The following is a 24,172-nucleotide window of genomic DNA, read 5'->3' as shown; positions in this document are numbered from 1 at the left end:
TGGAAAAGATGCAGTAGGTGAAATAAAATAGCCAAAGTGTGCAAACTCCATTTGATATTGAGCTGAATTTTCAGAGAGCTCTGCAACTATGGCTTAGTCTTGTTCTGTAAGATAGGTTTGCACAAGGAGTGCTCTGAAATAGAAGAGGTCACGTTAACAGCCCTTCCGTTGTAAGCATAGTTACATTGGAAAAGGTTTCATTACAGAAAGCATGCAACCTCTGAATGGACACAACTAAATTAAAGCCATGCAGGTTTGCTGCTGTAATGGCATTACTCCTGGGAGCGTCCGTATATCGATATGGATCACACCCTCACCTCTCTGACCCACATCATTATACTAGTACAGGCCATCACAGTTGTGCTGAGAGAGCAAAAATCCTGTTAGCCCCTGGGCACAACTTATTCCTAATACGGAATTTTTAAAGGCTGAGAAATCTGATCCAATTAACACATTCTTGATTTTGTAGAATACGGTGCTAATTACATGCAACCAGTCATTGCTGGGTTAATTAAACATTCATCCAGAAAACCTACAGCACTAATCTAATTAGCAATTACTACAGCTGTCATTACCTCTTTTCACCTACTTTTAAGCTGTGCAAATTCACACTAAGAATCTGGTCCTGCAGACTCTTTAAATGAATAGCTTTCTTTGACTGCAATAATGCTTCAGCACACAGAAGGAACTTTAAAAATTAGGCTGAATACTTTACAGACCACAATATAGCTTCAGTTCTGCCATCCTTACGTGCAAAGGTCACAGTTTAGCAGTCAGTCATCTCAAAATTACAAGACTGGAAGATTTTTCTTCTTAATTGACTTGTGAACTTAGTGTATGGAGGTCCTACCTTCAAATGGTTCTCTGCAAGCTTGCATTTCAGAAAAAAAAAAAAAGGAAATGCAAACATTCACACAGCTTTAAAACATTAGTGGTTAGAAGCTCAGAAGATTTAGCTTTTTCAGATTAAAAAATAAAGTTGCAAATAAAGAGAAAAAAGTTGGGAACTTTGATGCTTTGTGTGCCTTTCTTTCTTAGGCCTGATAAAAAAGTAACAATAATATTTACAATAACTCACAAAGGTTTGAACCTCATGGTAAGGCAGGGAGTTGTTTTTTAGCTTTTCCACTTGCATAAAGCCTGCTTTAACAAAGCACTGGTCGTTAGGGCTGACTTTGCAATTGGACATGCTCAGTGAGGAGGAATCCCTACTGAAAAAAGCATGAGTCGTAAAGAATTACTTTGTTGTCTGAAACTGTACGGTTGCTAGCTGGTGCTACTTTGCTTGTTAGAAAAGCTTTTCTTTCTTTGTTCATAGCCTGAGCCCATGCTCAATGCAGCCTAACACATGAAGGTGAATTTCTGAATCGGGGTGGTAGTTCATTGCACTAGCATCCTGAGAATACTGATGAGCATTATAAAACTAGAATAAATATTAAGTTAAAATAAGTATTATCTTTATTGCATTCAATACAGGGATGATTAAGACCTTGACAGCTTGTTACTTGGAATGACTTCATATATCATGCCACAACATACAAACAGCTGTACACAAGTTTGCATATCAGTCCTTAGTGTTAAAGGACAGAAAGAAGCCTTTGTTTAGTATACAATTTTTATTATTTAAAATCAGGTTTATATATAACAAAAGATAACTATACATTACTCTTTAGTTGGCTTACTGCAAGTGACCTGCAGGAGCAACGAGCAATAGCAGCAGTGCAGAGCCAATATCAGAATATCATTCAGATGCAATTTTCATTAAACACACCTTGCACTCCAGAATCATATTTTTTGACAGGATATTAGAGACTTCTGATCACAGTGCAGTTCAAGTACAAGGAATCATTTACCCAACCCTTGAATCGACCAGCTATATCAATACTGATTTCCAATACCCCAAAAAAAGAGCCGTGGCTAGTTCAACAACAGGGCCCCAGATCTGAGGGTTTGGCAATAGCAGTGGAGCAGATTCCCAGAGGACTGAAGGAGCTGGGTTATAAACAGGCTGAGGTCTAGTTGCTGGAAGCTGATCACTGTCTGATGTGCCAGGTCTGCAAGACAAATCCAGGGAGAAGCAGCTGGAGAGAGCAGAGAAGCCCACAGTTTGTCTGACAGCTGCTGGTGTTGTGTTGGACTCACACCTTTCCTAACGGAGTTTTCTCGTATGTTACTGTAAAGCTGTGCAGGTATTGCCATGCTAATAAAATCCTTCTGCAGATTTTCTATCACATGAATGCCTTTTCTGCTGTAGTTTAGGTGTTGAGAACGCTATTTAAACTTTATCTTGGTGTCATTGACAATGTTAAAATTCATCAGACTGGAAAATGTGCATTGTCTTTCTGTAATGAACTTTAATAATAATAACAGCAATCAATTAATTTATGATGTTTTCTGTGAGTGTATCCAATTTTATCTTTTTTTTCTACTTTCAATTAAAAAAAACCTGCAGAGCAAATGCAGGCATGTAGTAGGAGAGTAATTGGTTTCCATGGCAAAATATCCTTTGCAACCACTATGTAAATGTGTAAATTATGAGGTATAGTAGTTTTCACGGGGAACTGAACTCCAGCTGGGAGCAATCAGAATGACCTTAAGTAGTCACAGCTCTCTATCTGCCTAATGTCCATTTATATTTTACACTCTCCAGCCACTATCTTGATGTAAAAGTAGACATGTTTTTGCAAGGAAGAGACTAAAGCCTCATCTGTGTTGCCAGTAGACCTATATTGGCAGTCCCTGCAAGCAAAGGCAACGTAAACCAGCCAATACATTAGGGTTTTGCACAGATAAATCACGCTAGTTCTTCAGCTGTTGTTTACTAGCATTCTATAGACAGTGATAGGAAGGGTGGAAAAAAATTTAAAGGTTTCCCTTGTTAAAGTAGGAAGTCTACACTTAAGTCCAGTAATTTCATCTCCATTTCTTTAACAGCTGCAGAGAAACATCTGTTACATCCTAGGTAAAGTTATCGTTGAAGCAGAGAAGCATTTCAAGTAGAAAGTCTACATCTTTAATATTTTTGTACACCAGTGTGATGAAAGCTTTAGTTCTTTGGGTTTTTTTTTCTTGGCAAATTCTTATGATGAAGGAGCTAAGAAGTACTTTGCACTGGATTAGTTGTGCTCATGTACATTTGCATGCAAATCTGACAGTAGAGATCCAGTCGCAGCATCTTTGATCTTCTGAGTCTCACATTTACACTCTTCTACAATCATGACTTCTTTGACCACTGGGACAGAACTGGTGCAGTTGAGATCCAGGCGCTTCATGGAGAACTTGCTGGGCAAGCAATGAGAACAAAAGGTATAAAGACGATCTTCTGGACCAGGAACATGAAAGGAACTACATTTTCCAAAACACAGATTATTCTGTACCACCACCTTCTCACAGCTCTCATGAGTAACAGCCTGAAACAGAAAGCAGTTTGAAGTTCCTGGTAGATGAAAAGCCCATGGACTTTGCTACAAGGCATGAAAGCGAAAAAAAAAAAAAAAACCACTCCAAAACCAAAGTACTATATTTTTTCTTATCAGAACATTTATATTGAACATTTTTTATGTCAAGCAAATGGTAAAACATAAGAGCTTGTAAAAACAAACTTTAGCACTCCTATTGGCAATTCTTGGACTGAACAACGAAAGCAAAATCTGCTTCATTCAGAGCCTTTGCAAGCTGATAGGGGAAAATCCGACAGGTGGGTTTGTCATATTTACCTTTTAATTGCTCTTTGAGTCCTACACTTCTGACATGGTTAAGCAGTCTTACCCACTTAGCAGGACTTAAAACGTTATTTTGGCCCAATGTTCTTATATATAAACCACAAGCTAGACTCCACTGTAATCTTTAAGATTAGTCTCCTTGTGGAAGAGGCATAATATTCTTTGGCAGGTTTTTTTAAATGAAAATCTTAAAAGTGCAGTGGAAGTTCTGCAATTTCTTGGTTTGTAAGAATAACAGTTCCTTGTATCAGCAGAGCCTGTGTCAACTCCCAAGCCATAAAAAGCTAGACTGAAGTTAGCACTTTCATATTGGCCTAACTGCAGCCATCCTGGAGAAAGCTTGCCATAGTACATGGGACAAAATACAAAGTGGTACAAGTTTCTAGGTCCGATGTGTCTGCCAGTGAGATAAATTTAGTGAGGGACATGAAAAAAACATGGTCCTTGACAGGCTGTGATTACAGAAACACTGAGCAGAGGTGTTGCTTTATGAAGAATACTGCACCTTTATCTATACTATTTGCTTGTCTTGATGTTACAATATGACAGAATGGCTTCATCTGTGCATGGGACAATTTACCAGTTCTCCAGCATTCTTAGCACAGAATTAGATGTATGCATCAATCCCCCAATTAATACAGCAAAAAGGAATCCTTGCTTAGCTCTAAGAAAACAACCAGCTTCTCCTGCAAATACTTGCCCTGGAACTCTTTTTGTATATATGCATATGTGTATATATATATAGGTAATTCATGTATACAAACTCTTTAGATGTATATTCATTGAATAGATAATTACTCACCACTGCCTTGCTCGCTTAGGCTAGGTCAGAACATCTTTGCATTAAAAAAAACAACAAACCAATAACTCTCTGAAATTGCACATGTGGCTTTCCAGTGCTGCAATTTAGCAGCTTGCCTCATCAGACTAAAGCTTTTTCAGCCTTTTTCAGCAGGGGTTTTCAGCCGCTTATCATGTGTGGGCGTTCTGAAGTGGCACTGTGGCTTAGCAAATGAACTAACCCTTATGTCTTTAGGTACTAATTACAAGAGGCAGGGGAAAGGACACATTTATTGATCTTGGACACCTGTTCTTACCTGGGAAAAAGGCAGGGTTCTGCAGTTTTCTTGGTGCATTTCATTGGTCTTGATTGGCAGGACAACCTCTTCAGATGCTGAATTTTTCTTTAACATGAAGTGGTCCCAAAATTTCTTGGCATCTTTTCTATAGGGAGGTTCAGCCTCCCTGTTGGTGGAATAGTGGGATGGAGAGAGGTTTTCCACAGGAGAGAGCTCTCTGGGTGCTGCCCAGGTTCTCAGGTCTTGCTCTGCCTGGAGTTCTGCATTGGGAAGGATGAATCTGGACATTTTTTTCTTCTCTTGCTTCTGACTTTCAGATGCCGTTTGTGGAATTGCTACAAAAAAGCTTGGTTCTCCCAGGGTTTCCTCAACACCTACTGGGTTTTCCCCTACCAGCTCACGAAAACTTTGACTTTCAAGCAGATTTTTGTCCAGATAGAAAAGATGCTGAAACGGCCTTCTGCTTTTCCTTTGCAATGAATCAGCCTGTGGCTCTGTGGCTCCAAGACATGAGAGCACTAACAGCTCAAGGAGAAGTGGTGACATGATCTTATAAAGTGCAACCCTGTAAGACCTGCTGCTATTGCAGTGACCGTAGTGTGCTAGCTTTATACGAGAGCCTGGTGTCAGGTTATGGCTGCTGCCTGTGTGCAGAGGAGGGGAGGGCTCAGGGGAGACTAATTATGTGGCTAATTGCATTCATTTACTGTAGATTACAATTATGATAGGGGAGTTTGTGCTAATGAAACTCTGCTTTCAATCTGCAATATGTGTATTAGAACTTGCTATCTAAAATCTAGTAACCCAGGATGGTGTGGGGGACAGGAGGAGTCAGCAGGAGGAAATGTTTGGATAAGCTGTCTAGTTTAGGCCTAGGAATTAAGGAAACATTTGAGGTTGTGTATTAGCATGTTCAATGTGGGCTTCATTGTTTATTTTATTTTGACTCTCCATTCCACAAAGCCTGAGACTGTCAAAACAGGGAGTGTTATTTCATCACAACAGGAAAAGGCAAGCTGATTAAAATTTGCTAAAACATGAAGCTGTATCTGTTGACACCAAATCAGCCCATGTTTTCAAAAGATGAGTCTAATTTTGGTCTTTCAGATTTGGGATATGACCCAAGGCCTGCAGCAGCACCGCTGCAAACGGGCAGACTGGTGCTCGCATGCCCAGAGGAATCTGGCAGATTTGCCCAAGACTAGCCCTTGCTTCACCTCCTTCACAGCAGGTTACCAGCTGCTGGAATGCAGACATGTCACTAGCTCAGAATAAAAGGTCCCAGGGTGAAGAAACTCTGTGCCCCAGTTTCTCAAAGTTTAACTAGCACTGCTACAACCTCTTCAGACACCAAAGCTGGCAAACTATGGCATCCTATAAAGTCGGTAAACAAAATGAGGATTTAAGCAAAACATGTTAGAACTGACATATTTTAGATTTAAACATCAATATCTAAAGACTACTAGACCCTAAACAAGAGGTCTCTTTTGCAAAATTATCATGCTATGCGACATGTAAGAAAAAATATCTGATAGAACAACATAAGAGGAAAGTTTTGGCAGAAGGAAAATATATTTTCAATAAACATCACAAACATTGATCCTAATCTGAAAATACTAAAAGGAAATTCTGCTTCAGATAATTTTCCATTTAGGTATTCTAACCTCTACACACTTCTGTTTCTACCAGAAAGAGTCTATCAATAGACTTTTAAGTTTGTAGCTAATCTGTTCAACAAACTTAGGTTGTCTGTACTGGATGTATGGAGTTATTTGACTTTCATTTCTAGGGATTAGTTTATTGCCTGATAAATGAAGTAAACTAATTGACTAGCAACATCCGCATGAGGCACTGACTTATAACTTTAGCACAAAGTTGGTGGAGATCTAGACCTTTTCCTTACTGCATAATTCACTGGAGTTTAAATTTGTTCTAATGCTGAGGTCCATCCTGAGACAGAAGTGTGTGGAGCTCTATCAAGAATGGGGTTCACACACCAACATCAGAGTGTATTTGTGCCATGACCTCAGTGGGATGATCTCGTTAAGGGAAGCACAGCTGTCACGCACAAGCTTTGTTGCTCTGTAATTTCAGCTGAGAGCAGTTTAATTCTGCCACTGGTTTGGTGCCTTCCTGAAGTGTCAAGCGTGCCCGGGGAGGGCAGATTCTCCCACAGTCATCAGGAGTGAAATCACAGAAAATACCAGCATCAGCATCAAGATTGACACTGCGGTGTGCCTGCAAACAGTCCTTGCATCATACTTATACAAGCTTTTGCAGCATTATAGTGGAGCAACACTGAGTCAAGAGGATTAATTTGATTAAGTGATTAATTAAGTAGCGTAAAAGTGCAATTTGAATCCTCTTTATTGGCCAAAAAGTTAAACTCAAGCAGTTGACCTTTGGAACTAAAGTTCCTTGTATCAGGTTCATGATGGTAGTAGTCATTCAAAATTATTCAGCAAAGTTAAGGACATTACATTTTGAGTTTTCCTTCTTTTTTTCCTCTTTATTGTAGTTGCTCAGAGAGCTACAAGGCTGGGCTGATACTCAGACTTATGTATTGTATTGTATTATAATGACACAGAATAATGTCTGACGCATTTGGCAATGTCTTTCAAACACAAGATTTGACTGTTTGAAGCAACATATACTTTTGCAGCTCTTTGCTTCAGAATTTAAAAATACAATGCTAACTTAAACAATTTAAAAATTATTCCTTTTGGATTATAGCAACACAATAGAGGTGTTCTTTCTGTGTTTTTATCTGTTTCAGCTATTTTTCACTTCCTTTGCCAGCAAGTGCCTCTTCTCAAAGTCTAGACCAGTGTTCTACCACCTCTTTCTGTTTAAAAGTTCCAGCTGTGGTCTTGGTCCTGTCATGTCTGTATTTAACTTTATCCATATGAGCAAAATTGCATTAAATTACTCACATGTATGTTTACAGAATTGAAAATTAAGTGCCTGAAAGGCCCAATTTACCTCCCTTCAAAGCCTCCTTTAAAAAAGCCTCCTTTCTTTTACCACCTTCAAGGTAAAAGAAAAAAGGCTTTTAAGTCTCAGTTAAAATTTACCCGAGTCTGCCCTGAAAGAAAGAAACGTGCGTATGTATGAAGGGGTGTTCTGCCCTTCTCATCTGATGTGGCTGAAGCATGCTTTGGTGCCCAGACAGCATCTTAGTTTCTGCCAAAGGGTTCTCTTCTTTGTAGCAAGAATATAAGCAAAATAATTTTATTACTGCTGTTTACAGAGGGTCCTTTCTGCAGCTCTCCACGGAGAATAAATGGTGTTGCAAGCAGCGAATATGGGGCAAATTATGTAAGGATGTCTGTGTCAATGCACAGATAAAAATTAGGTAAATTATGGTACTGGAATGACTGGTCTGTGCAGAAACTTCTATCTGACCTAAACTGGTCTGGGTTATTGGTGTCATGCAAATATTAGCATGGAACATATAAAAACCGTTGTTTTGGCATATATGTATATATGCTCAGATACTTGCAGTGCAATGGAACTGAAAAAAATCTGTTCAAGTTCAGCATCCATTCATGGTATGTACAGTTTTATCCTCTAACGTACAGCAAGAAAAAAGGCCTGCCCTACAGGGCTTGAGATGTAAAAGCATGTAATATAATTTACAGAAGGAGGAAAGGAGGCTAAAGCAAAGCAGTGTCAGCAACTCACTCCACAAGTCACTCTGCCACCCAAAGGCGGAAACCAGAGCTCTCTTCTCTTCCAAGAGACAAAGTTGGTAAGAAATGGGACCTGTTACATCTGGGCACAGTTTGTTCTGTATTTACACGCAGTCTAAATCTTTTTTGGAGCCTGCTGCCTGTATCACCGTGCACAGGTAGCAGATCTATCCTCAGCCTCTCAGCTCAGCCAGGAGCCTGCCTGCATCACAGGAAGGCAGCCCAGCTCAGAGAGCGAGTTTGGAGAATCATTCGGATGTCAAAAATAGTAAGTATTCGTGAGTCTCTTTGTGGTGACATCAACTGCATAGACTAATAATTGACAACAGAGATTGGACTGGGCACATCATCATTATGTCCCAAATACAGCTAATCTCAGATTTCTACAAAAAGCAATGCTTTATCTTTTATAAAAACTTGTTTTCCTGCCTGATTACCCTTTCATATAAGCATAGCACATGTTTTCACTGTATTTTGGTTGTTAAATCTTGTGGCTAAATGCAGCGGTGTCTTTCATGCAGGCTTTGATTTGCCTTCATAGTAGCAATTTATTTGGGACATTCTGTTTTCACTAGAAATAGTCACCGTGAATGTTTGCCCATCCTTTTAAAACTGTCAGGTCTACAGATGACAAGTGCTATGCAAATGCAAAGTGGTATTATTCATTTGTTTCAGAGCCATAGTTTATTCAGTCATTATGGACATAAACTGAGTAATTAGTTACACTGCCAGTTGATGCCTAAAAATAATTCTTAGGCAGTGCTTGAATTACTTGCCTTCTGTTGAGCTAAATAGTCTCATCATAGCATGATTGATGATTAAATCATTAAAATGGATTTTATATATTACAGCCCAATTCAATATCCTATCATTTTCAACACACATCCTATGTAGACAAACTTGTATCCAGATATATCTTTTACAGAACCCATGTGAAGACCTCAGAACTAATGAATTAGCACTATGCAGTTTATTCTCCAATTATTGTACTTATCAAAGAAAGCCATCTGTGGTCTTTGTTTTACTGAGTTTTGGGGAAACAGATCACATACAGGCCTCGTGGGAAAGTTATAATTATGAAACCAAAAGGCTTTTTACAAGGTATGATATGAAAGAACAGACAATAAATCTGTTTAGTTTTGTACTTTCAACATTAGATACTGTACATCATTAATCCCCCCCTTCACTATTCACTTTCAAGACTTCTCTTGCATTGTTTCTTTCTTCACTCATTTATACCTTCCTGTTCACATTTCTCTGTTTCTTTTCTCTGTGCTGTAGCAGCAGAACTGGAGTCTTAAGTTTCAAATTGCTGCCAAAATGTAGATGCTCACACTCGAAAATATTTGGAAGTGCGTGTCCAGCAGGGTAGAGTTTAGTGTCCCTTCATGTGTATTGGCCCATGTTCTCGTGGATGTAGGTATCAACACATGACGCAGTGGATGGTTTTCTCTCTATTATAATTCTCAGGCTGGTAGATTTTGGACGGGTGTCCACCTCCTGATACATCTCCTGAATGGTACTGGCACATATGTACTGCCTAATTGAGAGTGTACCCAATTCCAAACCCAGCCTGAGGAGCTGTGTTGGTTATGTGCTTGACTGCTTCAGCTTGTTAAACTGTGGGACAGTGAGCCAGCGGAGACAGTCTGGGCAAAGAGGCATTTCAATCTTCATAAAGACACCTGTTTCTTAGATTGCCCTGAATAATTTGAGAGAGCAGTGGTGATTCACTGAAGAGTTTGACAACACTAAGGAAATGTTGTAGTGTAATCCAAGAAAGAAGACGCAGATAAAGCTTCTTTTATTAAAGTAAAAAATACATTTAGACTTACCTGAAAATTTCATCTATGTGAATAAAATTATATATTTTTGCTTCCTGTGCCTATATCCAGTACTTCAGATTCCTATTCATTAGGACTACTTCTGACCAAAAAAAAATACATTATCTCAACACTATAAAAATAAACTAATCCTACTGAGTTCTTGTTTTTTAACTTTATACTGCTAATGTAGAGGATGGTAATTAAGCAATGGAATTAGAGTAGCAGAGGTCTCCATATTACAACCAGCACAGCTTCTTAAAGGTAATAAGAAAGGAGAACTGACCTGCATCTCTTCCACGACTATGACTGAGGTTACTGAGGGACAATGACTGTTTTCTCACATTCTGCTTTAAATCAAGAGTCATATTAAAATTCGGTTTTATGGACTGACAGTCTTTCTTGAATTCATTCTTCTTCTTGTATATCTGTTTTGCAGATCTGTAACTTTTCTTAAATTTACTTCTCAAAATAAAATGTTTTCTCTTTTAAAAATGGTTTGCTAACAATGCAAATGTCCTTATAGTATTAATTCAGGAACAGGCTCATGCAGAAGAAGAAACAGAATTCAGAAACTGCATACAGTAAACAGCAGGTATATTATGCTTCACTATAAGTACATTTCTACTATACCCAACATTATGGTTTTTATCAGTAGAAAAAAAGCTTTTGTGAGATTATGGAACTGAAGACATATGTATTTACCAAAATACATTTCAGTTTTGTATTAACACATATTACAAAGCTAGGAATAACAATATACATAGTGTTCTGAATACAAGCATTACAATAGCACCAGTCTTGTGATGTAAATAATGTAGAATCACAGTATTCACTGAATTATATATATAATTCTCTCAAAGCTATTATTATAATTTTAGAATGGGTGAATAAAGACTTCAAGGCATTCAGTGAGTTTCAGTGAGTACAAAAGAGATGTGGAAAACTTTTCTGATTTTTTTCAGATTAAACACTTGACGTCCATGAAGTTAATAACAACACAAATGTTCTTGGGTATCTTGGTTTGGAAGAAGTGCTCCTGTGGCCAGTTGCCTATCATTTTTTTCATAACTTTTGCCTTTCAGGCAATTATTTCTCTGTCAAATTTGTTTCAAATAGATCAAAAGGTACTTTGCAGGGAAAGACGGTGGTTAAAAGTGACAGGCACACAAAGAAGTTATGTTGCCCACGCTTTTATAGAAATCTAGGCTAACCACTGGGTTCTTTTTACTGAGGTATTGCATCTTGGTTCTGTTGCTCTTAAGAGGCATATGGATAGTTCAGGTGGAATAAATCGTCTGTTTATCCAGAAAGTGTAACATCCATAGGTGAACACCAGAATTTACATGCTCCTTGTTCTTACTTTCAGCCTCTTCAAATTCCCCTGCTGATGCTGATCCTCTGAATACTGATTTTCCCCTGGCTTTACTCAGAGTCTAATTCAAAAGTATTGAAGACTGGAAAAATTCCCTATGACTTCTCAGGATTTTAGGCCTCTTCTTTACTAAACCTCTTAAAGACAACAACTTCCTGTGACAACAGAAATAGTGATTTATTTGTGCTTTCCCTGATTGGAGTATGTCGCATTCTTTGAACTCCAGTATTCTAATAAAAGCTGTAAAAATCTGTAAAAAAATACTTCATTTTTAATGACAGACACATTAAAAATTATGAATATATGTTTGGAACAGTTCATTGTATTAAAAAAAAATTCAGCAGCCTTTCAGGGCAGAAATATCCTCGCACTGCAATGTAAGAATTTTAGCTTCATTAACGTATAGTATTAGATTCAATGAAAAGAGTAAACACACACAGTTCGCACAACTAACAGTCTATTGTGTGCTGAAATCTCCATACTCTTCAGTCACTTTAAAGTAGTTCAAGTGAGATACAGAAAAGGGAATTTCTCCCCTCTTCTCACGAAAGCAAGCTTCTGAGATCACTGTTGTCTCAGACGAGGCATGAATCATTTATTAGTTACTGATCAAGTAACAAGCACCTTGGTCAAAATTCCCTCTCTGTTGATGTCATTCATTTATTAAATAATTAAGAGAGGTATTTAAATAATCTCAACAGGTTTTATCAAGATAGCACCAATAAATTCTGCATTTTTTATAAAAAGAAGGCCCTAAAGAAATAAAAGTTTATGTTTATGTCTAAACAAGCTCTCTTAGTCAATTTTCCCTGGAATTCCAGAAGACAACAGCAAGAGATCCCAAGAGAGCTTTTATAGATCCATTTTCTTTCTTTTTTTTTTTTTTCCAGTGAAAACTATCAGAAGTAAGAACAGGGCTAGATGAGTACTCAGAGGTACTTAGTTTGGGGAATTCTTGAAACAATTAGCCTATCTAGCTAGATGTTGATCTAGAAAACTTCTTAAGCAAAGGAAGTGTTAGTGTCTAGCAAAAATGTCTAGAAGCTTGGCATAAAGAGTACTATGACAAAAAAAAAAAAAAAGAAATCCTGGAGATATTTTTGTCTCTATCTGTTAATACCAATAATAAGGGTGATGAAGTACTGTCCACAGTATTTTTCCTCTAATTTTGCAGTGCGCTCGTTCTTATCTGCAACAGTCCTTTCCTGTACATAAAGACTGTGCAGCTACTCACATGCATATTCATTTAACATGTCACAGGCGAGGAGGAAGGATAAATAACCCACGCATGCCAAAGGCAGGGAGGAGAGATGAATAATCCCTGGAACAGCATCTCTCAGCCCGGAGAGGAGAGGTGATTCTGCTGCATCTGTCCCTCACAGGACTGAGGAATTGCTGCGAGGAACCCCAGAAGGAGGGTTTTTTTCCATCCAGAAGGGTGGAATAGTGTACAGATGCAATTGATCCAGGGGGCAGGGGACAAGGGGAGAATCAGCCGCTGACAGCAGGCAGGCAGATGGGGTGGGGGTGAGGGCTCGTAAGGTACAGGGCACATTCACCCTACGCAGTGCCACACCAACTGTCACACACTCATCATGGGCAGAGGGAGGATTTGAGAGGAGCTTTAATTTTTTTTTTTTTTGGTGGGGGAAGCTTATGGCTTGTTTCTTTTTTTAGTTTTAAGGCCGTCAGTAAGAAGGTCCTAAAGAAAGATTTTTGACAGGTCAAATATAAATTTACTGTAATATTACGAAACGGTAACACCACAACTGCATATGTTTAAAGCAAGTCCAAATTAAGTTATGGGCAGCTGGTTTTTCCTACTAAATGCTGATTTTTAAGCTTTTCTCAGAACTAAATCTGGATTTTTTATTATTATTTTTAAAAACCGCAAATCCCTAATAAGGACTTAGATTAATACTTTTCAAAAGCCATAGCTGCTTTAGTACAAAATATGTCTCACGATTACATTGGTTTATACACACATATAAATCCTATTGATGTTCATGTATCACTGAATATCCCAAGATAATATTCTAGGATTAACCTTCAGTATTAATTTTTTTTTTGTGGAAATCATCCTTTGATATAGCATTAGATTTACAGAGGTCCCGTTATTTAATTACACTAAAAAATTACAGCACCATCCTGCAACTCCAAAAAAACATTGAACAATTTTGGGTAGGAATGCGAAACAACATGCAGTTCTGTGTGAGCAGACCCACTAGGATCTGGAGCTGGCCTTGGGAGGTAGAAAAAGAAATACAAGGCTTTGCTCCTCTTGGTACTCTGTCACTAAATCCTGCCATTCTTATTTTTGTACTAGGGCATCCCCCAGAGAAGCCCCAGTCTCCTGATGTAATGTCCCTCCCCTCCTCACCCAAGAGGACCTGTTTTCAGTCAGCAAAGTTTGCCCTCATTTCCACCCCAAGCAGTCTTCCTCTTTTTGTGACTGCAGGGTAAAACTGCAGTTTTTATTGCAAACGAATTAAAGCAACAGCCAACTCACAACCCCTCTGAAGAGCAAAGAGAATCAACTGATATGCTACCTAATTATTATTTTTTTAAAAGGTACTTTTACACAGAAATGTGATGAAAGCCTTTAGGCCTCGCTCTTTGGTGTAAAAATACATAGGAGCATGTGACAGATCTAAGTCTTTGGGAAGAGTTCACAACATTAACCTGGACTTAATCTTTGCAACTGACCTCTGTTCCTTGGTTGGAGTCCAGTGCTTTTGCACCTCTGGCATCATATAGAATAAACCTTCCTGATAATTAGGAGCATTTTCTAACTGTGTACCCTCACACGTCTGCAGATAAATAAAACTGAAACATGAACGTCCACTGCTTTCACAGAGATCCTCCATTCTTTACAGCTTTCTTGAACATATATAGCTGTTCCGTTTGACCTTCCTGCAGTCAGTTGCTTGCCATTTTCCTCGCTTCTGCACCAATACGCAATTTCTGCCTCTCTTTGGGAAGTGGTAGGAGCCTCTTCTCCAGTTTATGTAGGTTACAGGTTCTCCTCCATTCCACTCCCAATGTCCCGGATTGACTAGGTCATTCAAGCCTGTGTGAAATCGGTAAGACCAAATCAGTAATGTTTATCGTCTCTGGAGCCTGATGCCAAAAGAAGCATGTTACATATCCCTTTGTTAAAAAATGCATACAATATTGTGCTGAGAGAAAAAACCCATCTGTAAGAATACAAGTGAAATACAAATTAATATTTCATAAGGCAATTAATGCCATCTGAATAAGGGAAAATATACTTTTCCTCATTATTGCTGATCTAAAATGTTTTCTCTCTTTTCATCTAATGCATGTCTATCACCTCCCAGGTTTCCCCAAGATGCCAAGCAGAATGTTGTATTCAAGTCTGGGCAGCCTCAGATGCCTTCAGATTTCTTCAAAAATAAATTCCTGCAGATCTTTGTATACCTTGTTTACACTGTTGGAATTAACAGTTGTAAGATTAGGTTGTGTTAACTAATACAAACTAAATCATGTCTTTTCACTTAGCCTCTGAGTTACTAAGACCAACATGGGTGGCATATTTCCAGACATGACCTGTCTTTTTAGTTAGAAGAGACCAAGATCAGAAAATAGGCACAATGGTCTTGTAGTCTTTATTCTTATCAGAGGAGTTTATTTCTCTCAGGTTAACACAATCGTGATACCATTAAATATGATCGCAAACTAACTGTAGTTTTTAAAGTTAATTTAGTATAGCTAGTAAATCCATCACAGAAAATTACTAAGAGTTGAAAATGGCAGCTCACAATTGGGAAGAAGAACCTAAAACGTGGACAGGATATCAGAAACAAGATGAGTTAGAAGAAAGCAATAGCACTGGTCCATGAGCTAAGGCAGTCATTCACAGAAAGGGATCAGGAGGCACAGAGAAGGCCTGTCTGAGTTCTTTCCATTTCTTATGAAGTAAAAAGTGCATAATAAGAAATAGCTGAATCTAAAATAATGTGATGAAATCTTCTTTACCTAATCATCTAGTTAATACACAAGATTTCTGATACAACACCATTAAATTAGCAGTAAACATAAATAATTATTTTAAGTTAAAAAAAGGGTAAATTAGAGATAAATAAAGTAACAGTCAAAAGAAAGATGAGGTAAACAAAAGAATAGGACCTCCACCAGAAATTATTCTCCCAGCTAGTATTAAAATGGGAAAGGTTGCAAGGCAGAAACAACCCACCAATAAACATGATAAACTCCTCTTTTTGATAAAAACTTATAAAATTAGCCATCTAAATTACAGCTTTCAGCTTTGTGCCTTGCTCTGAAATAATAAAAGCAGCAGAAACTTGAGGACAATGCAACATTTGAAAACTGGGCTGGAACTGCTGCAGCAGTTTCTGCTTTCCAGGGTCCACAGGAACTCTAATCCTCGGAGGGCACAGGCAGCTGATGTACTTACCTATCCAAAAGGGCTTCCTCCCACTGAAGTCCCACAGCCACTGCATGTGTTGTTCATTAGCCACACTTGCTAGACTCCCCAGGTATCTAGGCTCAAGGAGAGAGAACACAGTAATTAGCATTTCACAGAGTGACAGACATCTCCCATCAACTTATCAACAAGGGGCACTGATTCTAGTATAAAGCATGTAACTACCGTTCTGCTGGAAAACCACTACTTACTGGCATGCAAGAATAACTACAGGAAGATAAAGTCTTAAAATTCTGGATTACTTGGAGAAGAACCAAAGTCCTAGTCTGATTCTTCTAACAGAAAAATTAAATCAGCTGGGCAAAGAAGAGTATACAGGAAACGTGTATCTCATACTCGCAAACTGTGTTTTAAACCATTGACACAATCATTGATACATTCCTTTCCTTGAAATAATAATCTGCCCACACTAAAATCCGGGCTACGGAAAGATACAGCTTCGCTCATTTGGTAGTAGAGCAGACTGTATCTTTTTAAAATCATGTTTTCACAAAACTAAAGCTTTGAATAATACAGTTAAAATCTTGGCCATGTTTCAAAACAGTACTAAGTGCATGTAATTTAGGTGGTCTGGCTTAGAGTGGTAATGTAGTTCTGAGAGGTAAGGTCTGCAATGACTACGCTTTAGTTCTGATCAGAGAGCAGCTGTGGTCTGTATTAACCAGACTATTTCAGGATGAAGCCAGTGTATAAGCTCTGCTCTGTGTCTGTACTCCACAGTACAAACTGTGGAGTCTTCCAACTAGTACCACGCATGCAAGCACCACCAGCCTGCTCTTAAGGCATTTAGAGATCAGGCTAAATCCTGAAGCATTGAGAGACAAACGGAGTCCTTCACATTTGCCAGGAAGTATCAGACATCAGTGGCTTCACTTTCTTATTTATCCATCTTTTTGCCTGCCTTGATACCATGTCACACACCTGCTGTTGCCTTCCCTGTGATGCTGAGCCTCTGTCATTTCTGTTGTCCCATATTTCTGCCACTCAGTCTAACAGTGATCCCAACCCCTACAGCCTCCCCCAACATCCTGGGCGATGGCGCCCAAGCAAACAACACTGCTCATCAAAATATGTTTTAAGGGAGCAAAAACTTTTCTAGCAGCAAAATAATCATAGAATCATAGAATGTGTTGGGTTGGAAGGGACCTTTAAAGGTCATCTAGTCCGACCCCCCTGCAGTAAGCAGGGACATCTTCAACTAGATCAGGTTGCCCAGAGCCTCATCAAGCCTGGCCTTGAATGTCTCCAGGGATGGGGCCTCCACCACCTCTCTGGGCAACCTGTGCCAGTGTCTCACCACCCTCAGTGTAAAGAACTTCTTCCTAATGTCTAATCTAAACCTACCCTGCTGTAGTTTAAAGCCATTGCCCCTCGTCCTATTGCTACATGCCCTTGCAAACAGCGCTTCTCCAGGCTGAACAACCCCAACTCTCTCAGCCCTTCTTCATAGCATAGGTGCTCCAGCCCTCTGATCATCTTCGTGGCCCTCCCCTGGACCTGCTCCAACAGGTCCATATCCTTCTTGTGCTGAGGGCTCCACAGCTGGAGACAGTACTCCAGGTGGGGTGTCACGAGAGCAGAGTAGAGGGGGAGAATCACCTCTCTGGATCTGCTGGCCACGGTTCTTTTGATGCAGGCCAGTATGCGATTGGCCTTCTGGGCTGCTAGTGCACAATCAATGGCATTATGATGATTTTGCTGATTTCATGACTGCTGCCAGATAACAGAGACAGAAGACTGGTATTGCTCCAAAGGAGATAAAGACTGTCTTCTTTAAGAGCTGGGACAACAACCAGATATCAAGGGTGGCATGGCAGACTTGAATCCACTACAGAGACCATGACCAGATCTTGGGGTGCAAGCCCACCACCAGCCCTACTGCCCAGTTAGAGACCCATGCCTGGAGCTCCTTGCCTGTTTCCTGCCTTGTATCTCTTCTAACAGTACTGATCCCATGGAATCCATATCATAACACCACACAAGATAGGGAAGCAGGCAAATTTTACATCAGGAGGAATTCAGAGTAGTAGCCCACAATAGCCCACAGTCCCTACTGCACAAAATCTGGACAATTCCTTAATCCAGGCAAACAGGGGCATGGCATGGAACAGATTCACTGTAATGCTGATGGGAGGCTCCTGATGGAAAGGCCTCCTCCATTACCCCTGAAGTCAACAAAAGCAGCAGTGGCTTCGCCCTCTGCTCCGCTTTGCACGCCAGGCCCGCAGGACAGCTGGGTGCTAGCCCTCACGGTCGGTGTGATCATGGCTGCCCTAGACCAACCACTGCACAGCAATGTAGGTCCCACCAAGGACCGCCGAAGTTCAGGGGCTGCCAAAGTGTAGAGGGTGCCATTGACATCTGTGTACACTCCCCTCAGGCAGAGGTGTGTCAGGATGGCCTCAGAAACACCAATCATGGCTCTACAAATGGCAGAGTGTCCCAGCGCAAAGTGGTTAGCAGGTGTCCGGTCAGGGTCAGGATTGTGTGCCTGCTTATGGTACAGGCTCCCAAAACTTCACCAGGGAAGCTCCCAGCAGAGGCTCTGACTGTGCTTCTCATCAGGGTGAAGTTTCATGCATGGTGTTGGTGCCTGTATGTCCCCAGGGTGACATGCTTCCACACCTCTGGGCCCACCTACCGAATCTGCAGTGAACAAGGAACAAAGCTGTTACACTGACAAAAGCTCTCAGAAAGTTTTGTACTCCATCTTCTTCGTCAGACAAAAGGCCCAGGAAAGCAGGCTCAGTTAATTCAGAGTGTCCTCCCAGGGCAACTGATTCCGCGGCAGGATGCCATTCCCCCTCACTGGCCACTGTGGTTGGCCAGTGACCAAACCTGGAGCTCAGAAGAGATTTGGGCAGCAGTCTCTGTGGTATCACTACTAGATGAGCAAGAACAAAAATACGGCATTTTTTCTGGCTTCTGCTTAAGGACAATCAAAGCCCTGGAACTAAGTCGTTTACTTTAAGTAAGCACAGCTTACTCCTGTTGTTTCAATTGTTTTAGAAAATGTGAAAACAAAAAACATCAATGTGTATCAGTAACTGCTATATCATTTATGACAATCAGTAACTGCTATATCATTTATGACATAGAGGGGTGGTCTGAGCAATAACAGTTCCAGGCTTTTGCTTCAATCCAAGTACCAGGGAGAGACCTCAGCGCTGTGAAAGGAAAACACTGCAGTAATTATAACATTATCTAATCTTTTCTCCGTAGGAGTGCTTTCTAAATACAGTCTGAGAAACACACATGACTGAAGAGAGAGCAACCGTTCTAATTGTTACACCTAGTCAGGGATTTTAATGTATTGTAAGGAAATGAGAACAGTCCTGAAGGAACATACCACTTACAATAATATTGCTAACTGTACCTCTAGGCAGAACACCAGACACAGGAAATGACGAGATAATGTTATTTACCGAGTTATGTAAATCCAACACTTCCTAATTTAAATGAGTCTAGACAAGGAGTCATAATGCCTTATTGAAAAAGAAAAAAAAAAAAAACCAAAACCAAAACCAAACAAATCAAACCACACATCACGGACTTCTGTGCTAAATAAGTCCATTCAAAATTATTCCTGTGTGCTTTAAAATTTTTGCTATCACGTCAAGACCATCTATCATCTTAGAGCAGTTGCCCAGCTAAGGAAACATTTTGGGTAGCCATTGACCTTGAAGTATTATATGCCACACACTTAGCACAAAGACTTTCCTGATTTTACATGAAATTATCAAATACATTTAAAGGAGCTTTGTACCATTCTGATAGATTTAACTTCAGCAAAAGCACACTTGACTAGCTATTAAGGTCTCTGCAGCACAGGGAGGACATTTGATTTGAACCACTGTAGGAAATCCATGTCCCATACTGACAGTGAAGGGGGAGGTCAGTGAGAGGCTCTGCTTATCCCAGGCTTTTGTTTGATCACCCAGGGAGTAATCCTGGTGCCTTGAAATAGGTGTCTGGTGTTGCTTACAACGCCTCGCGGTATTCACAACATTCAGATGAGGCTGGCAGACATGATGCAGAGCTTACAGGAGCCCTGCGCTTCCAGAGTGGCCGTTGAAAGTCAGACAAGATACTCTGGGCCTTTGAAGTGACTCTAGGTACCTGAATCTCTATGCTGGAGTCATTAGCAGTAATATAAGTTAATGCAGTCACTTACAAAACTAGCGCAGCATTAGGAGAGGAGGGCAGCAGGGTCCATCCTGCTTTGTGCTAGGCAACACTGAGCCATCACGCAGGATCTAACCTATTATTTTGGATGTGGTTCTGCCTGCGACTCCCGAGGACTGAAGCCACATGCTGCTAATACACAAAAACTGAACAAAATAAGAGCCCCTGCCTTACAAAGCTGGAAGCTGGCAGTAAAGGATCTGAAATCTGACCATGTTCAGGCTCTAATTAAATATTCAGCTTCAAGAAGATGAAGGTATAATCTGACAAACAGAGCAAAAGATTGAACTGTGGGTTCTGTCCATCCAGTGGAGAGTCCCTTCAGTGGCAGCAGTGAAACCATCTCATACGCAAGTAAGCCTGGCTGCACTTACCCTTGGGGGAGACGTGTTCCTATGGGATAAACAGGAACCGTAACATAAATCACCAAAATTGCTGCTAAATCAGGCTGCTGTGGGATCACTCAGCCGTAATATCCCCCAGATGCTTCTCTTCATGTTGCCAAGGGCCTCTTCATGCATACAAAACAAAGCTAGAGAAATGAGTTCTTAAACCACCTTTCTCTCCAGTGTATTGCAGAAGGGTTAGAAATGGTGCAAGATTTTCACACCAATTAGCTGAGATGTTTTCCACGCACGTTATCACCGTGGCATACAGCAACTTGTGTCAAGACAAGCACATTTTTGTGTCTGCTTTTATCCCTGCACATGGAAACTGAAGAAAAGGTCGATATGCCAGCTGCAACAAATGGGTGCAATGTATGTTGAAACTCATTAGAAGCCCAAACAGGTTCGCATAAGCCCATGTACATATAGTTATGTCCAGATAGCAGTTGCTTCCGCAATAAACTGATAGCACTGTTTTGATGGAATAGCTTGGTCTCAAGTCCATCATCTCAGGATAACAGTGTTTTTCTCTAAGAGGTTAGGAGGTTGGTTAGTTGGAGACTGTTAATGAATCAACTTTAACAATGCTTGTGCTTTTTTCCTGTTCTATAAAAAAGTGTAGCAAGAAAATTGAATAAAAGTTTAAAATAATGACACTTTTTTAGTAATAAAATGGATTCTTATTTTTCAGTGAAATTGTCTGATTTACTGAAAGTCAATTCTCATATTTTCATTTAATATCTAAGGTTTATTTGATCTATTAAAAAAATGAGGATGGACCCCTGTGCTGGTTTTATTTGCTTGTTGGAAATATAGGCTATTTAAATGTCAACAGTGACAATACTAATAACAGAAATACCGCAATTGGCGGTGATGGTGATTGCTGGTGGGGAACTGGGCAAAAGCACAAAATAAAAATTATTAAGTTATCTTCTTGTACCACTTTTAAGTGTGTGCCTGGGGTCGTGCTTTTGTAAATCAGTTCCAGATGGAGGCCAGGAGTACTCCAGTTGCCAGGATAAAGCTTCCTTAGTCTATGGTAGTCTGACATTAATTGAATCATCATTGCCCTAGCATTCATTTACTTGTGGATTCAGTGATATGCCGTGACTTTTTGTGTAGGCGTTTAACACTGTCATTAATTTACTGCTATTCAGTTTAACTACTACACTGCACAGCGTAGCCTTCTGCAAGAAGTTACTGCCTACAAATAATATGGGTCACCAGGAGCACACCGTTTTGTGAAACGGGGAACACCTCCCAGCAGTGACAAACCTTCCCAAGGGATCAATTGAATGTTGAAGCCTTCAGAAAAAAAATATTAGAATATTCACAACTTAACATCTTTGTTTGGATAAGTAACAAAATAAAAGCCGGTGTAGGAAACCAGTTCAGGACCTGAAATTTTAAGTCAGCCTAGTAACAATGTGAAATTTGTGGTGAGCTCACAAGAGCAGGTAACATTTATGTTTTAGGAAAGAGTAACTTCCATCACCTGGGAGGTACTAAGACTTCCCTTTTGTGTGTTACCAAGACAACATAATCTGGCATATATGAGTGGAATGAATCAAGGTTTGTTATGCATGCTCGTCCATGTTTCATGTTTCCTGCATGTCCTTCAACCACTTCTTGAATATATTCTGTTTATTTCATCTCTTCCGTGTTTCAATTTGCATTTCATGGAGTAATGGAGGTGTCTGTTAAACCCCCTCCTATTGTTTAACTTAGTCTTCAACCTGGTGGTCAGAATTCAACACCAGGTACAGAACATACGCGATTCCAGGGCAAACTCCATGTTACCATGGCTAGCTTTTCTTCCAGTCCTAAGCTACCACTACCTAAAACCAAAATCACAAACAAGGCCCCCAAAGAGCAAGACTGGTGGATTTCCTATTTGTCTCCTACTTTGGGACACCTATTATTATTTAGCTTTTATCTATCCTTAAGAGTCAGATATTTACTGTTAAACTGAATGTTAAAGTTTTTGAGTCGTTAGAGATTCTGCAGGGCTGCATCTTCAGAAGAATATGGTGAGACACACAGGAGCTGGCAATACTGTACAGTCACTATATCAAGTGAAGGTAAAGCCAGGGAGTGGTGGGTCAGAGAGGATGAAAGGCTGCGTCTTTGCTCTATTTCCCTTCTCCCAAACTAGCTCTCCCGTTAGGAAAGCATCCTCACTGCAGATGGACAATTTCAGGAATTCACATTGTGAATAAGGCAGTATCAGCACCTGAAACATTATGAGACTAATAATATTTCTGTCCTCCACAGGGTCTGAATCCCAGGGCTTGTTCTATGTTTTGGGGAGCTGTGCAGGACAACCAAAGTGGGTCTTATCTGAATGAACATGGCCTCGAGAGCAGCATGCAGTTCGGGGCAGGAGCAGTGCACAACAAAGACATTCACTTGGAGAAGTCTCTTACTGTTCTCTGCAAGCCCGAGCAGCGGTGTTCCAGGTGACCTTGTGATTCACTACCAGGAAGTAGCAGCTGCCCTCATGATGACTCCATCCAGAGGGACATTTCTTTGTGCTTGCCTCCTAAAATAAAAGAGCAAAAGGCAAAACAGACTCCTGCTCATAGTGATCCAAGTCTGTGCACCAATAATCAGACTGGAGGCTGGAGGTGCTGCTTATGGCCTACCCAGAATTAAATTGAACATGAACTTTGGTGTGTACCAATAAAGCTACAGCATTGTTTAAAAGATGTAAAGAAATAAATGCCTGCCAGAGAAGCCTACCATTTATAATGAGTAGCTTTAAAGGTGACATGAGGTTCCAGTTCCAAATACCATCTTAAGAGACCGTATTAGTTTGGACACCATTTTCTGTCTCCTGCAGCCTGTGTAGGGAATGCAGGGCAACAAAATTCAGCATGAGATCTTACATGATGGAGGGGATGTATGTTTACAGAATACCTAAGTGAGCTAATTTTACTCCCACTCGCTCTCTCAGACTTCATTCACTGACTGTCTCGTGCCCACATCGCCACAAGCACCAAGACATCAGTACTTGTGTCCTTTGTCCAGGAGCGCCTGTGGGTGACAGAAAGGAAAGCCAACCCCAGCAATCAAGCCCTTATCATGTCTCTGGGAATCTTTTTTTCTGGTGGCAGCAAACTTGACTCTGGACAACTCTTTTATTCCTTGTATGAGTCAATAGTTGTTACAGGAAGGTCCTTTGCTTGAGAGTCTCATTCATCGTAGACTCCAAGCTCAGATTTAGGTGCATACTCAAGGTGACATTTTTACCTCGCTTTGGGAGTTCCAGAATTTCCATATTATCCCATCACACTGAAATAACTTTTGAATGCTTTCTTCATAATGCAAGAGCCCCTTTAAATCTGGTGTACAGGCCTTTGGGAAAGAGTAAAAGTCCTGGAAAGAGAAATGTCATTTGAACATTTGAAGGAAAATAATTGCACAAAACAAACAAGCTACA

The 24,172-nt window shown here is 40.1% G+C and overlaps 2 protein-coding genes across 3 annotated transcripts in view; both read right to left on the bottom strand.

The window, feature by feature from the left end:
* Positions 1-3,116: 3,116 nt before the first annotated feature.
* Positions 3,117-5,347, bottom strand: CER1 (cerberus 1, DAN family BMP antagonist). The gene is made up of 2 exons (XM_063319302.1): positions 4,820-5,347; positions 3,117-3,410 (listed from the first exon to the last, which is right to left on the bottom strand). Exons 1-2 carry the CDS (start codon positions 5,345-5,347, stop codon positions 3,117-3,119), a joined length of 822 nt encoding a protein of 273 aa, XP_063175372.1.
* Positions 5,348-10,380: 5,033 nt separating this feature from the next.
* Positions 10,381-24,172, bottom strand: part of FREM1 (FRAS1 related extracellular matrix 1) — a 77,730-nt gene continuing 63,938 nt past the window's right edge. For both annotated transcript variants that reach the window (XM_063321569.1, XM_063321571.1), the window contains 4 exons: positions 23,983-24,108; positions 23,157-23,272; positions 16,130-16,215; positions 10,381-14,761 (listed from right to left, as the gene is read on the bottom strand). In XM_063321569.1, coding sequence (XP_063177639.1) covers positions 14,562-14,761; positions 16,130-16,215; positions 23,157-23,272; positions 23,983-24,108 — 528 coding nt within the window. In that variant the 3' untranslated portion in view covers positions 10,381-14,561. The remainder of the gene's footprint in view (positions 14,762-16,129; positions 16,216-23,156; positions 23,273-23,982; positions 24,109-24,172) is intronic.

The sequence above is a fragment of the Chroicocephalus ridibundus genome, chromosome Z (genome assembly GCF_963924245.1).
Source record: "Chroicocephalus ridibundus chromosome Z, bChrRid1.1, whole genome shotgun sequence".
NCBI lineage: Eukaryota > Metazoa > Chordata > Aves > Charadriiformes > Laridae > Chroicocephalus > Chroicocephalus ridibundus.
The sequence above is the reverse complement of the archived record's forward strand: the minus strand, read 5'-3'. Positions and strand labels throughout refer to the sequence as shown.

What these genes read in the sequence shown, in the direction of transcription:
- CER1 (XM_063319302.1), bottom strand. Translation starts at nt 5,347, where the DNA reads ATGTCACCACTTCTCCTTGAGCTGTTAGTGCTCTCATGTCTTGGAGCC. An exon ending in GAACCCTGCCTTTTTCCCAG is followed by an intron (nt 3,411 to 4,819) that starts GTAAGAACAGGT and finishes TTTCTGTTTCAG; the next exon opens with GCTGTTACTCATGAGAGCTG.